This window comes from Girardinichthys multiradiatus, chromosome 2, assembly GCF_021462225.1.
Source record: "Girardinichthys multiradiatus isolate DD_20200921_A chromosome 2, DD_fGirMul_XY1, whole genome shotgun sequence".
Taxonomy (NCBI): domain Eukaryota; kingdom Metazoa; phylum Chordata; class Actinopteri; order Cyprinodontiformes; family Goodeidae; genus Girardinichthys; species Girardinichthys multiradiatus.
Genome location: NC_061795.1, coordinates 6,018,056 through 6,034,038, shown reverse-complemented (window position 1 = coordinate 6,034,038; position 15,983 = coordinate 6,018,056). Strand labels below are relative to the sequence as shown.

The 15,983-nt window shown below is 39.3% G+C and overlaps 1 protein-coding gene across 2 annotated transcripts in view; it reads right to left on the bottom strand.

The window, feature by feature from the left end:
* syt8 (synaptotagmin VIII) overlaps positions 1 to 12,897 on the bottom strand; it is a 51,396-nt gene extending 38,499 nt beyond the window's left edge. Inside the window, exons 1-3 of one of the 2 annotated variants that reach the window (XM_047349131.1) lie at positions 12,806 to 12,897; positions 4,336 to 4,548; positions 1,589 to 1,752 (exon numbers count right to left, since the gene is read on the bottom strand). In XM_047349131.1, the coding sequence (XP_047205087.1) occupies positions 1,589 to 1,752; positions 4,336 to 4,537 (366 nt within the window). In that variant the 5' untranslated portion in view covers positions 4,538 to 4,548; positions 12,806 to 12,897. Of the gene's footprint in view, positions 1 to 1,588; positions 1,753 to 4,335; positions 4,549 to 10,271; positions 10,409 to 12,805 lie in introns of those variants that run through there. The other variant, XM_047349122.1, reaches the window with a different exon arrangement.
* Positions 12,898 to 15,983: the final 3,086 nt, after the last annotated feature.

Genomic DNA, 15,983 nt, shown 5'->3' with positions numbered 1-15,983 from the left:
ACATGGCACTTAAACTGTCAGCTTGGGCAAAGAAGGCATCAGAAAAGCAGTCAAAAGGCCCGTAGTTATATTGGCAGAAATCCACAGTTAAAGTGAAGAAGTGTGTTGACAGGACAACTATCATTAATGGCTAGAAGAAAGCTACTTGCTTAACGTTTGCCATAAAAACATGTAGTGGGCATGTATACACGGTCCTATGTGTAGAGCAAAACTGACAGGGCAGATTACCCTGAAAACACCATCCCTATAGTGAGACATGGTGGTTCCAGCATCGTGCTGTTGGCACGCTTTCCTTCAGCAGCGACAGGAAAAGCTGAAAGAGTTGATGGGAGGATGGATGAGGATAAACACAGGGCAATGCTGAAAGAAAGGCTAAGAGGTTTACCTTCCAGCTGGACGAAAACCCTAAACGTGGACAGATTTCCAACTGAAGGGTTTATCTTAAAGAATATGCATGTGTTAGAATGGTCCAGCCAAAGTCCAGCCTTAACTATTATTGATAATCTTTTTTGCAAAGAAGAATGGGCAAGAATTTCAGCCTCTAGGTGAGTAAAGTTGGTAGAAACATACCCCAAAGGTCTTGCAGCTGTGATTGCAGCAAATGGTGATTCTGCAAAGCATTGACTCAGGGGACTGTGTCATGATCTTGCTGTGTTAGGTGTTTGTGTTTTGAGATTCTTGTCTATTTCTCTGCCCTTATCTGCTTAGTTACTGTTATTTTTATTAGATTAGATTATTCTTGTATTTAGATTTTAATACTACTTACCTGGAGTTCTCTGCTCCTTTGTCTTAATTAGTCTCCCTTCTGAAGTTGCTCTGCATTTTCCAGCCACCAGCTGCTTCACATTCCATCTGATTAGCTATTCTGGTTCATTTGTCTATTCTCCACCTTGCCTCCATATTTATACTCTGTGGTTTTCAGTGCTCACCACTGGATCCTCCTGTGTACTACCTGCTCCATGTCTGTATACCCACCTGTGTTTCCGTGTCCTGTCATTGCCTGTAAGTTTCCAGCTTTAGTATTATTAGAGCACTGCAACTCACCATGTGGCTCCCATGGTCTGATCTGCACGTTGGTCCAATAAGCCAGCACATTATGACAGGCTGAATACATAAAAAACTATAAACTTTCTCTTAATCTGCACGATTAGCCACTACTTTGTGTTGGTCTATCAAATTAAATCCCATGAAGTATACTGAAGTTTGTAGTTGTAATATGATAGAATATTACAATTTTAAAGAGGAATGATAACTTTGCAAGGCAATATGAAAATGTTTCTGACTTTTCTTGCCCTTCCTTTTGCCCATGACACCATAAAATGTGCTAGGAAAACAGTTTAAATGTAGTTTATGTATGTGTGTAAGTATATTTGAACCTGTAATTATAACGGTAGCCACATGTGGATTAGAAAAGCCAAATCAAGTTTAAAGTTTTGAACAACTTCTAGATTTAGTATTTACTGAAACTGTTCAAACTCATCTCAACCTGGTGATATTCAAATATGTTATTAAACCCCATATTTGATGTCATTTATCCCAAATACGTGAATGTCAGATTTCCACATGAACTCTATTAACTCTTTCTTACCAGAGCTGTGGCTGTTCTCCCGTCTAACCCCTTCAAAATAATCTGCTGATCCTTTTTCTGTCTCCTCTTTCTTTTGCAGCAGCATTTAATGCAGATACAAAAGCAACAAAGCAGGATAATTAGGCCACCAGCTCCAAAGATGGTGTAGATTGCCCATCGCGGCACTGCAGAACATAAAATGAAAAAGCAGTTAGATGGGATCTTTGTAGTGTTTTTTTCTCTTTCAGAACATCCAGGGCATTGACCATTTATTGATTGAGCAACCATCTGATTCAGGGGATCCATCAAGTGGTTCAGACACCATGGTCTGATATTGTAATAGTATAAATTATCTGTAAAATTTTATAGCCAAAAGATTGTCATGTTATCAGTTTTAAATAATGATTATACATATATAAATTCACTGCTCAAAAAATTATAGGAACCTTTGAAAACACATTAAATCTCAACTGGAAAAAAAATCGTGCTGGATCACTGAGCTCCTGGACAGTCTGAGGTGCACCCTCGTGGCATCAGATGGACCTAAACAAGATGTCCCAGAGATGTTCCATTGGATTAAGTTAGTGGAACGTGGAGGCCAGTCACTGGTATCAATTCCTTCATCTACCAGGAACTGCCTGCATACACTTGCCACCTAAGGCCGGACATTATCATGCACCACCAGGAACTCAGTACCAACTGCATCGGTGAAGGGTCTAACAATGAGTCTATGGAATTCACCGAGATACCTAATGGCAGTCAGGCTGCCATCATTTATACTGTATAAGTCTGTGCGTCCCTCCATGGATATGACTCCCCAGACCAACTCGGATCCCTCACCAAATCCATCATGCTGAGCAGTGTTGAAGGCAGCATAACGTTCACCGTAGCTCGTCCAAAGATTTTCATGTCTGGCATGAGCTCAGGGTTAACCTGCTCTTATCTGTAGAAAGAACAGGGCGCCAGTGCCAAATCTGCCAATTCCGGTGTTCTCTTGTAAATGTCAGTCAAGCTCCACAATGCTGGGCAGTGAGTACAGGGCCTACTAGAGGACATTGGGCATTCAGGTTACCCTCATGGAGTCTGTTTCTAATGATTTGGTCAGAGACATTCTTGTCAGTGGCCGCAGAAGGTCACTTTGTAGGGCTCTGATAGTACTCATCCGGCTCCTCCTTGCACAAAGGAGCAGATACCAGTCCTACTGATGGGTTCAGGAACTCCGACAGCCCTGTTCAGCTGTCCTACAGTAGCTACCTGTCTCCTGGAATCTCCTCCATGGGTTTGAGACTGTGCTGAGAGACACAGCAAACCTTCAGGCAATGGCAGATATTAAAGAGTCAACCTGGTGGAGTTGGACTGCCTGTGCAAGGGTATCTTCTCATGCTACCAGTAGTGACATTGACCCTGGTCAAATGCAAAACTACTGAATAGCAGTCTAAGAAAATAAAGAACAAATATTTGTGGCCTCCACCTCCAAAACCATTCCTGTTTTTGGGGTCATTGTTGCCTCTTTAGTGCAGCTGTTGTTAATTTCATTAACTCCAAAACAGTTGACACTGATTAACAACCCCCTCTATTACCGAACTAACCAGATCAATATTCCAGAAGTTAAACTGACTTTATAATATATTCTGATTAAAAAGTGTTCCTTTAATTTTTAGAGCAGTGTATATGAACACTTCAATAGCAGTTGAAAGTTGGAGCACGGCTTTGCAATGTTAAAAACACAACAGCCAAGCCTGCAGAGACAGCACAAAGACACCAGGAGTGTTTGCTTAAAGCAGTCTTCCAGCAGGGGGAGTTGTTCCTTTCCACTGTCAACACATGCTTGATCATGGTGAGGGACTGCTTTAAGAAGCGATGCAATCAGCCATCCACTGTCGCCAGATGCTTGAAAGTGGGCTTCTTTAGATTGGGAATTGTTTTGCCAATTGGCATTATATGATCAACTAACTTTGATTGAAATGTAATATAACAGGGAAAATATTGCAGTGTGCACTGGAGTATGCATTGGTATATAATTGTGTATAGGGGCTATAAATTGCCTTTAAATTACTTATGTATGACTAAAAGTCATTAGGGGTCTTAAATCACTTTTTTGACTGAAAGTGAGGGGTCCTTTTCCTAATAGGTCCGTTGAACACAGTATATTACAAGTTGCCAAGGAGCTTATTCAAAACTAGGCCTCACTGAATAAGGAGCTTCACTGTCCCCAAGCCTTGCACATTGTATGACACAATTTAGACATGTGTTTATTTTAGCTTGTCCTGGGAATCCAGTGAACAGCTGCTCTCCTGCACAACAACAGGTACATTTATGTGGACTCAAGAATAATGCTCTTGCATATATATTAGGCCTCCCTCTTAAAGCGCCAACCTTACTGTCACTCGTTTCAATGGCCTGCAAGCCTCCAAAAGAAAAGACAGACAATTGTTTTCTGTGACAGTGATGGTGATGCACTCAGCCTAAGCACCCTATTAAAAGATTTCTTACTTTATCGTTGAAAATACATAAACAGATCAAGCCATCCTAAATGCTTAAGTATGAGGCAAAAAAAATAATTTTTCTTAAAGACATTCATCTCATTGGAACTAACAGGCTTCTAAATTGTAGTCAGAACAATCAACCTAGGAGAGCCATTAAGGTCTCTAATGGGTCAGTTAGGACACATGTCCAAAATGTGCACATGTTGTGTTTAAAGGAGTGTCCCTTGTCCTGAATATGTAAATAAACAAGTCATTCTTGCCCTGATGTGTTTACTGACTTACAGTGAAGGTGGATCAGCAGGTCTTCAAAGAAGCCGGCAGCTGGATTAACAGACGCATTAGTGTGGGTCGACATGGTGGAGATGGTGTGGATGGGTTGATTGGTGACAATCAGACTTGGTGATCCAGCTTTCATCTGAGCCCGTGGTTTTGATCCCTTACGTATCAGATTTGAAGATCTTAAAGGTTGTTGAATTGTGGGCATTCTGAAAAGGTCTAAAAGCAAAAGATGTGAAAACATTTCCCTCTGAGAATCTACTTTATTCAGTATTTTTGCTTCACGCATAAAGAAAGAAGGTAACAGCAGTATTTTTCTTTACATAGAAAAAATTAATAATTTAATATTTGTGTGTCATCAAAATATTGAACTTATAGTGCAGTCCAGTCGTCATTAGTAAAAAGGGTCTAAAAGTGGCATAAAAGAAAGCATGCCTCTATTTAAATCTAGGATTTGACTTTCTGGGACATACTTTAAAACTCTGCCTTTTTCTTTGACCAGATTCTAAGATTGTTTGCACATAAACTCAAGCATGCTAAAATTCCAGAAGAATCATGTTGTCATTTATTGTTGGGTATTGTTGTGGTAAATGTGAGGCCATCTCACAATTCCAAATTGGAAGCTTTGCTAAAACTAGGTCATCCAAGCAAACAATGATCCCAAACACAGCAGCAAAGCTACATATAACATAAGACAGAAGAAAAATGATTGTAATCATAGACACAGCAGCATAGTGATTGATCTTATTTTAAATCACTCAAGCCAGAGAAGGAGATACTATGAGCGCAGGCAGTTGAGAGGAAGGTGGTTGGACGTATGAACAATGCTGAAAACTAACTTGTTCAAGCCTCCACTGCCCTCCATCCTCCTTTCAAGTGGCTGGTTGATTCAAAAGGTGATGAAATCTGTCTCAGATTGGTAAAACAGCTCAACAAAAACCACTGCTGCACCTGGATCTTTACTGAAACTGGGCTGGACTCCACAACACCAGAGGTGGCTTTTTAGTTATCAGGTCACACAGCCTACCTAGCAGACCGGACTGCAGATATTAGACGACCAGCAGAGGCCCGTGTAATTACATTAATGACCCTTGGTCTACAAACAGAAAGGAGGTCGATACATTATGCGGCCCAGAGATCCACACTACCTACTCAGATAATTTACTGGAGTTTTTAAATGTGCTGTGTATAGAGTACCAGCGCCAACACTATGGTAGCACTTGTATGGTTCCATGAAGCTTTACACACAAGCCTTGGGGCACATCCTTACAATGCCTTTATTGCTGCAGATGACTTCAATCAACCAAATCTACATAAAGCTCTTCATGTTTCATTAGAACGTCAACAGCATGACTAAAGAAAAGAAGACCTAAGACTAGGGCCTGATCTTCAAAGATTCCAAATAAGGGGCACTAAACTGCTTGCACAAAAATAAAATTGCACATGCAATAAGTGGACGCATTGGAAGCCATCGTCAAAGATTTCACCTGCAATGGATGGCAGGTGCAAAAGAGGTGCAGACCGCCCCATTTAAATGACATAATTGTGTGTGCTACTGGCTGCTACTGCCCCCAGCAGAACCAGAGGAAAAGCGAACAAAAGCTGTGGTCCTTGAAGCATGCAGGGGTTGTTAGCTGCATCATTATAAATGATCCAGATGTTGATTTTTTCCTTTTGTTCAGTTCTGCTTCTGCTTTTCTGGACTGCTAAGTTTGTTAACCTTTCTCTGTCATGGAGTGACATTTTGGACTTGATGGTTTATTTTGTAATTTAGATTCTCCTTATGGCTCTTTGTTTATTTCTTAAGTTATTGTGTCTATGTTCCCCTCTAGTTTCTCTGTTTACTTTAGTTCATAGTTATTCTAGTTCTTTATTTCCTCCTCTGATTTATTCTCTTGCTTAGTTTGTGTTTTCTGTTTGTTTAGTCCTTTCACCCATCCTCTGCCTTTGTATTTGTTTCACCTGTTCCTTGTCACACCTGTTTCCTGTTTCTTTGATTACCTGCCTTTTGTTCCCCTCTCTGTACTCTGTGTTCTTTGTGTTCCTTGTGTCTGTCACTACCCCTTTACCACGTCTATGCTTTGTTTATGCTACGCTTCGGACTATGCTATGCCTTGGATACCTATGCTTCGTTTTGACTATGCTATGCTTTGCCATGAGTACCTGCAGATTAGCGCAAGTTTTTGATCTTGTCTTTGTTTTATTCCTGCAGTGCTTTTGTTAAGTTTTTGGACTTTTATGAATAAACAAGGAAGTAACTATGATGCGGCTACCGAGCTCTTGTCTGCGCTTTGGTCCGACCCAAAATCCTTCTCCGACATTCTCGTCTTTTTACAGCAGCAGGTTTGTCATTGTAGTCTATGCTCTGACTCGATTGGACCCCCTCTATGTTCATTTGTAGGGTGCCTCTGAGTGCGTAATTGCGCATGCAGAAGGCTGAGTTTGAAGTTCTTCAAGCAGATGCTTTATGTTTGTGGTCTGGACAGACCCAGTGAGGCAAAGACTACATCCTGCTTCACCTTTAATCAGAATGATGGATGACAAGCTATTGCGCAGGAGGGCAGAGCAGTGTCCAGAGTGGCGCGCTTCACCACAGGAGCGCACACAGCTTGTTAACTGTGTTGCTCAACGTAACTTGCAGCATTTGCACTTAGAAATTGGCCAATCAATATTAACAATAAAAAAGACAAACATGTCTGTGAATACATTTATTGGAGGTTTGTTTCCATTGAACTTTTAATTATTTTCAGAGACTCACCGTGTTTGAAGAGTTCGGAGTTTATCATAAACAGCCACAATATTTAAGCCTGTGGTGTGCTGCAATGATCCACCATTGCGGGTGGTAAAGGATCACATTTGCATTTCCATAAATTTGTGTGTTTGGGTCATTATCATATGTTTTACAAATTTATGAAGGCAAACACACTAAAAAGTTTGCGCCGCTGTTCCGCTGATTTTATACACGCAATCTGATTAGAACCTGGCTTGTAGATCAGCAAACAGGTGTGGACGCAAACAGGTTCGCTTGTGGTTTTGTACATGCAAACCTTTTGAAGATCAGGGCCAAAGTGTAAACTAAGGTAGCCCATGCATATAGAGCCCATGTGTACTGTTAACTAAGTATGTCAGGCCATGTATTGCTTTTGCTATATCCTTGGTATACCCCCTAAATTTAAAACCACGAAACCCACAGTCAGATCTATGAGGTCATGGTCAGAACATGCCATCCTAAGGCTTCAGGACTGGTTCCGCACCCCAGACTCCGGGGTGTTTAGAAACTAGTGGACACAGTGGTCTTTGGAGGAATTTTCAAACTCAGTCTTGGATTACATCAACCTCTGTGGGGATAGTGTTCCATGTTGGAAGAAGATTTGTTTTTTTTCCAAATTAGAAACCTTGGATGATGCATGAAGCAAAGTTATTTATCAAGAGATACAGCTTATAAACCATAGTGTTGCCAGGTCTGCACTGTAAAGGGGCATTTTTTCTATCCAAATTGGCATAAAAACTACACTCAAGCTCATTTTAACAACTCCTTCAACTTCCAGCAAGTAATAGAGCGATCACTGATTAAAAGCACCCCCACACACACACATACACACACTCCACCACCAGATGTTGTGCAACGTCATTGCATCTGAGTTTGCAGAGGTCTTTACTACATTCTACACCCTCTTGCGTGTAACATTGTGGATACAATCATAGTTCAAAAGATCAAAAACTGTTCCTGTTCCGAATGTTAAAACATCCAGTGGCATCAACTTCCACCTCTCTGGTGGCTCGGATGCTTTCTCCTTGCTGTGTGCTTGCGTTCTTTTACTCTTAACTTCTCTCAGCCAAAAACTACAAAAAAGTTGGTTGAAACTACATTAAATCAGTAACACTCAAGAATTTTTTTCAAGGTTTTTTTTTATTTTAATTGCTTTGGAGAGAAGAACCAGACAACGCTAGGAGCAGCTGCATTTATTGTGGCAGCACAAGCTAATCCGAAAAAGATTCCTCCACAGATGACTGGGCCAAACCTCTCATGAAAATAACAGTGATGGAAACGAAACTTCTTCGGCTCGAAGTGAATGTGGAGATAAATGCTGGGTATGAAAATGAAATGACCCTACCTACCGTGATAAAACTGGCAGACAACTGGCACCATCAAGAAACAGAATGCTGCAGTAAATGACAGTAAACCAACAGTCCTCCCAGAACTTTCTTGGTGAAAAGCCAAGAGATGAATCCCTTCCTTCAGATCTGGGAAGACCGCTAACAGGAAGAACCCTGCACCTAGATGAAGCATCTTTTCAACCTCAGCAAAAAGGAGAACTGTTGTGAACTGTTCTCACAACAAATGACAGGAGCAAACCAACGGAAAAACTGGGAATTCCACAAGAAAAAAGGTTTGCTTCACTTCTGCAAGACTCTGACCCCCCAGATGGAAAGATCATCCTTCACCAGTGACAGTTATAAGAACAGATTGTCCTTGAAACGGTTTGCTCCTCAATGGCTTCAGAAAGAGCCAGCCACCAGGCCATGAACCCTTATAGTGGGTGATGGAGGTATGAATGAGTTTAGACACATTTGCAGCAAGAAAACACCAAACTACTTTGTTTTGTCAATCATATGGTGTCTGATATCTAATAGAAAATATTGATGAACATGGTAGAGCATGCAATAGTGGAAAAAGCTCATCAAGGCGCACTTGATGTTTTGAAGCAAAAATCTGAAATCTTGAAAAAGCATTTATTTCGTTTTTGAACAATGTTCAAGGTCTCAAGAAAAATAATGCTGTTTGTCTTCAGGATGTTCCAGAAATATAGCTGTAATGTATAGTAAGTAAACTGGATTATCAGAGGTGTGGCCCTAGTCCCTAGTTAACATATTAACTTCAGATCTGTAATGGAAAGCCTGAGTTAACAAAATTACATCATACACTGGTGCATGTTCTCCTTTAGTAATGTCCCCGGGGGCTTGTTAAACTGGCCTACAATAAAAAGGTCCATCTTAATTAAACTCGCTTCACATCCTCCTCTGGATTTTGAAGCTCTTTAACACCGATGTGAAATCTAAATTAACAGATCTTCTATCATATTTCAGTATGCTGATGTTACATTCCCTGTTATTGGTGGTGAGGCGTAATGAAGAGACAATAGTCAGAGAAAATAACAACAACTTTTGAAAAAATAATTAAGAAATCATTTAAAATCCAAACCCTGGAAAGAAACAAAGGGTTAGTACAAAACCAAAGTCAATGTAACACCAAATAAGTAGGCCAAACTACCCTCTCCTTTTCAAAAAGGAGTGAGAACACAGTCACCTTTCTTCTATGAAACCTACGCCACAAAACTTTGTCATCAAAGATGAGACCAGGCTTTACACAAAAGGCAACATGAACCACCATGTAGATTACACACTGCCAAATGGCTAACGGGCAAGGATATTGCTCTGCTCCTGAAGAGCAGAATGAAGTCTGCTAAATTAACCTGCAGGAGCAACAGAAGGATCAGCAGCTACAGATAAACAACATGCCTACTAGCATGCATGGTTGAAATTCCACCCATAGGCCTCCACCCTGAATAAACAACTACATACAGCACATTAACTTCTTGTGAGATTCCTCCACTGATAAAGGCCTTCTTTACAACGCTTTCATATATTTTTTGGTACAACCAACCTCTTCATATAATTCTTCAAAAGGCTTAAAACTAGTTTCAATACACACATTTTCACTTTTACTACATCCATTCTGATTAAACACAAACCAATTTTTCTTTTAATTTTATGCTGACCAATTTTCATTCAGTATATGAAAATAAATCTAACCTTAGCTCCTATTACCTCAGTTTCCATTCATAAATCTCTTGAAAAAATAGCAGTAAACCCTTGAGTCAAAGATTAACTTTTTTTGATCACAAAACAGAGTCAAGCAGTAATTTAAATGTTGTACTCACTTCTGGGTATGTTTCACAGAGAAGTCAACATCCTTTTTCTGCCCAGACCACTGCTACTGAGTTATCTGACTCTGACTAAAAGAAAAGTTGTGTTTTAGTGAGACTGAAGAGGAAGGAAGGGACATTTCACTGCTGAACTGGAGTCTAAGCATTTTGATCAGAGGGAGGAAACGTCTCCTTCCTGCATTTACACTCAGTCTCAGTCTTTTGTCTAAGTGTAATCAGGAAAATATATCAGGAAATGTCTCAGTAAAATGTGCATTTTATGCAACGTTTAGCTGAAAAAGAAAAACTGCCATTAAAAGTTGCATTCATGTTGATAGGCTAAAAAAATAATGAAAAAGTGTCAAACTTCTTTGAAACTCAGTTTTTTTAGTTTCATAATTTAAATGAGCGCACTGCTAAATCCCCTATTATGTCAGGTAAAGGTTTTCAAAGGCTCTGTACTAAGCCTCCTTTTGTCTCTGAGGCACATCAAACTTTTATGGACATTTTGAAAAAATCTGTAATAAGAGGTTCCTGGTTTTAATTTGCTAGACGTATGGCTCATAGGTGGCACAGCTGCAATCCTTTTGTAACTTGTGATGGTTTGGGGTTATTCGTAGGGGTGACAGTCAGGTCGCTCTTTTGACCTATAAGATATTTAAGTTTTAAAGAGTTCTTCCTGAAGACCCTACAAACCTAAAAACCTAAAAAAAATAAAAGACAAATTTTTATCTCCCAAGGCTTTAAACAAACACAAACACAAAATCCTTTTTGTTAAGTAAAGCACAAATGTATTGAATCTCACAAAATATAAAATGAGAATTAGACATGATAATAGCAACAACAAAGTCCTGTTTCTTCAATTTCTGTGTTCAACAACCAAACACTGAAAAGACTTTCAGGTAACATTACACTGAAATAAATAGGTGCGAGATAACATGGCCCTCTGGATCTGAAACCTCTCCATCACATTAAGATGGCAATTCTATCAAGATTGAATAAAGCAGGCATACATACTTGAATTGAATAACCTGATTGGATAACCTGATGAGAATTATTTTAAAGAAATTAAAATAAATGTTGTTTTTAATCATCATTAAAATCTCAGTCCCAGTCTGAAGAATATATGCAAAAACATAGATCAGACAGCACAGTTTACACACAAAAAGCCTGTGTACAGCTTTTTCCACGCAAAGGTTCAGATGTATCAATAATGAATTTAAATTGAACTACAACCCCAAAGCTGATGTAAGCATGTTTCTTTACTTATTGACCCCTTTAGCAATTGCTAGAAGGTATGCTAGGAAACTATTGATGATTTGTAAACTACTATGATAGAAGATCACAAGCTTCAAGTACAGAGGTTGCACAATAAAACTGAAACACCTGTCGTTTTAATGTGGGATGCTTCATGGCTAAATTGGACCAGCCTGGTAGCCAGTCTTCATTGATTGCACATTGCACCAGTAAGAGCAGAGTGTGAAGGTTCAATTAGCAGGGTAAGAGCACAGTTTTGCTCAAAATATTGAAATGCACACAACATTATGGGTGACATACCAGAGTTCAAAAGAGGACAAATTGTTGGTGCACGTCTTGCAAGGTGCAAGGGACAAACCAAAGGAAAAGAAGAAAGAAAGCAGGCACACAGGGTGTGACACAATGAGTTTCCAATATTTTTCTTTTTCACAATATTCCAATTTTCTGATATGCTAAATATTGGGTTTTCATTATCTGTAAGTCCTAATCATCAAACTGATAAGAAATAAATATTTAATTCCTTGTTATATGAATCTATAATATATGAGTTTCACTGTCTGAAATGAGTGACAAAAAATACAGAACTTTTTTATGATATTGTAATATTTTAGAGCTGTACATGCATGGGAATTATAGAACTGGCCAACCTGCCCCAGCTATTTGTTACTTGTGTGTGAAATGTAGTTTAAATTTATTACGGATTTTTATTTATTCCACAATGATTTCATTTGACTGATAACTTTGTAATATTTCAGGTATAATTCCAAATGAAACTAATAATAAAATCCATTCAACCACTGCACTCGGGACTGAGAGCCTGAGTCCTGAGGTTGCGCTGATCACTCGTTAGATCTGTGTACAGTACATAAAGCTCCACACACCATGTATGCCAAATCAACAGTGTTTCCCATGTTACTTGAGGTAATAAAGATGGTGTCCCATTTATTCTGAAATGAAGGTATGTAAACCTTAAACTTGTGTTATATTTTGAACCCAGAGAGGTCAACCTGTAGTGTGTTGGACTAAAAGAGTAAAGAGTAAAACATTTGAAAGTCTGTTGAACATCTGCTTTATTAACTTGCATTAAGTTTATTTCAAATGTTTATTTCAGCTTATAACAGAAAATGTGTTTTTGTTATGACTGAAACACAAACTAATAAATGTAAAGGCAATGGGATTGTTTGACTAACTATTATGATAAAGTACTTGCAATATCTTTACTCATTCCTGAAGATCATATTGTATTAATGTGACGCCACATCTATAGAAAAAAAATATAACCAGTACAATACCTGAGTCAGCTGGTCCAAAATGTTGTATTTTCTTGTATTAGTTCATACTATTGGAAAATGTGTGTGTGTGTTCTGCTCTGCTCAGGTCCGTCATCTTCAGCTTGTTGATTCTATTTACTTCAGCCTGTGGCACCACCACACCCTAACCTGCACCGTCAGTGTTCAAACACAGGTGGAGTTTCAGGCATACAGGTCCTTCTCAAAATATTAGCATATTGTGATAAAGTTCATTATTTTCCATAATATCATGATGAAAATTTAACATTCATATATTTTAGATTCATTGCACACTAACTGAAATATTTCAGGTCTTTTATTGTCTTAATACGGATGATTTTGGCATACAGCTCATGAAAACCCAAAATTCCTATTTCACAAAATTAGCATATCATTAAAAGGGTCTCTAAACGAGCTCTGAACCTAATCATCTGAATCAACGAGTTAACTCTAAACACCTGCAAAAGATTCCTGAGGCCTTTAAAACTCCCAGCCTGGTTCATCACTCAAAACCCCAATCATGGGTAAGACTGCCGACCTGACTGCTGTCCAGAAGGCCACTATTGACACCCTCAAGCAAGAGGGTAAGACACAGAAAGAAATTTCTGAACGAATAGGCGGTTCCCAGAGTGCTGTATCAAGGCACCTCAGTGGGAAGTCTGTGGGAAGGAAAAAGTGTGGCAGAAAACGCTGCACAACGAGAAGAGGTGACCGGACCCTGAGGAAGATTGTGGAGAAGGGCCGATTCCAGACCTTGGGGGACCTGCGGAAGCAGTGGACTGAGTCTGGAGTAGAAACATCCAGAGCCACCGTGCACAGGCGTGTGCAGGAAATGGGCTACAGGTGCCGCATTCCCCAGGTCAAGCCACTTTTGAACCAGAAACAGCGGCAGAAGCGCCTGACCTGGGCTACAGAGAAGCAGCACTGGACTGTTGCTCAGTGGTCCAAAGTACTTTTTTCGGATGAAAGCAAATTCTGCATGTCATTTGGAAATCAAGGTGCCAGAGTCTGGAGGAAGACTGGGGAGAAGGAAATGCCAAAATGCCAGAAGTCCAGTGTCAAGTACCCACAGTCAGTGATGGTCTGGGTGCCGTGTCAGCTGCTGGTGTTGGTCCACTGTGTTTTATCAAGGGCAGGGTCAATGCAGCTAGCTATCAGGAGATTTTGGAGCACTTCATGCTTCCATCTGCTGAAAAGCTTTATGGAGATGAAGATTTCATTTTTCAGCACGACCTGGCACCTGCTCACAGTGCCAAAACCACTGGTAAATGGTTTACTGACCATGGTATCACTGTGCTCAATTGGCCTGCCAACTCTCCTGACCTGAACCCCATAGAGAATCTGTGGGATATTGTGAAGAGAAGGTTGAGAGACTCAAGACCCAACACTCTGGATGAGCTAAAGGCCGCTATCGAAGCATCCTGGGCCTCCATAAGACCTCAGCAGTGCCACAGGCTGATTGCCTCCATGCCACGCCGCATTGAAGCAGTCATTTCTGCCAAAGGATTCCTGACCAAGTATTGAGTGCATAACTGTACATGATTATTTGAAGTTTGACGTTTTTTGTATTAAAAACACTTTTCTTTTATTGGTCGGATGAAATATGCTAATTTTGTGAGATAGGAATTTTGGGTTTTCATGAGCTGTATGCCAAAATCATCCGTATTAAGACAATAAAAGACCTGAAATATTTCAGTTAGTGTGCAGTGAATCTAATATATATGAATGTTAAATTTTCATCATGATATTATGGAAAATAATGAACTTTATGACAATATGCTAATATTTTGAGAAGGACCTGTATTTCTTATTTAATGAGAGCATGTGTCATCTAGCAGAACAGCTTCTGCTGACAAAACAAACTGCTCTCTTCACAACACCAGTGTATAAAAAGTCTTAAAACATCTTTAGACGTTTTAGTTTTAAGAATCATTGTTTTTAGTGGCCAATATGTAAGTTTCTGCTGGTCCCATGTTTCTGCCTAAGAGAAAAAATGTCCACTCATTTTAAACAGAAACGTTTTAGCACCTAATACGTTTTCCTTTTTTTGTGTCCAAGTAGTCAGTAAAATTTTTTATAATGTACTAATGACTGAAGTTACCTTAAAAAGTCTGTGAGATGTATATATTCAGTTTTTTTTCTAAAACATTTTGATATAGTTTTGTATCTCTTACATGTTTCCATTTTAAGTGTGGTACATAAGATATAAGAACAAGTTAAATGCACTAAATGAAAAGTCCAACATATTAATCAGGAAATCCAAGCTAACTTTGTGATTGTCTATGTCTCCCTGCTGGGGGCCCCAAGGTGTCACAAAGTTTGCTTCAGTGATGAGGAAAGCTTCATTAAATCATCCTGGAAATCAGATACTAAAAAACTGAAATATTTTAGTTAACATTTTATTTTTTGTGCAGTTTATTTAAAAACTGATGTCAGAGGACTGATATCAAGCAAGTAACCTTCTGTTGGGATCAACTTAGCTTTGGCCTAAAAGTTAAGTTAAAAAAATTGGTGAAAGCAAAAATGACCAAGCAGATACAAGTACATGTCAAAACAAATTTAAATATTGTGCAAAAAGTTTTATATTTTTGTCACTTGTGTCAAAAAGTAAAACTCACATTATATAAATTCATTAGAGTTAAATATATGAAACTCAGTATGGCTGACAGATAATGAAAACCCAAAACTCTGTCAGACATTTAGAACATAAGATCAATAAAATTAATCATACTTTTCACTTTATTATACAGCACTTGTCAAGTGTGATAGAAGCCTAGGTTGCTTCAATTGCGTTCAATTTATGTGCATTGTTGGGTCTGGTGTCTCTCATCTTCCTCTTGACAATACTCCATGGGGTCTCTATGGGGTTAAAATCAGGCCAGTTTGCTGGTCAATCAAGAACAGTAACACCATGTTCATTGTACCAGCTTTTGGTACCTTTAGCAGTGTGGGTCAGTCCCAAGTCCTGCTGGAAAATAAAATAAGCATCTCCACAAAGCTTGTCTGGAAAAGAAAGCATGCAGTGCTCTGGAATTTCCTGGGAGATGGCTGCATTGAGTGTAGACTTTAGAAAACATAGTGGACCAACACCAGCAGACAACATGGCACCCAAGATCATCAGAGTGTGGAAACTTCATACTGGACCTCAAGCAACGTGGAATCCGTGCCTCTTCCCTGTTTT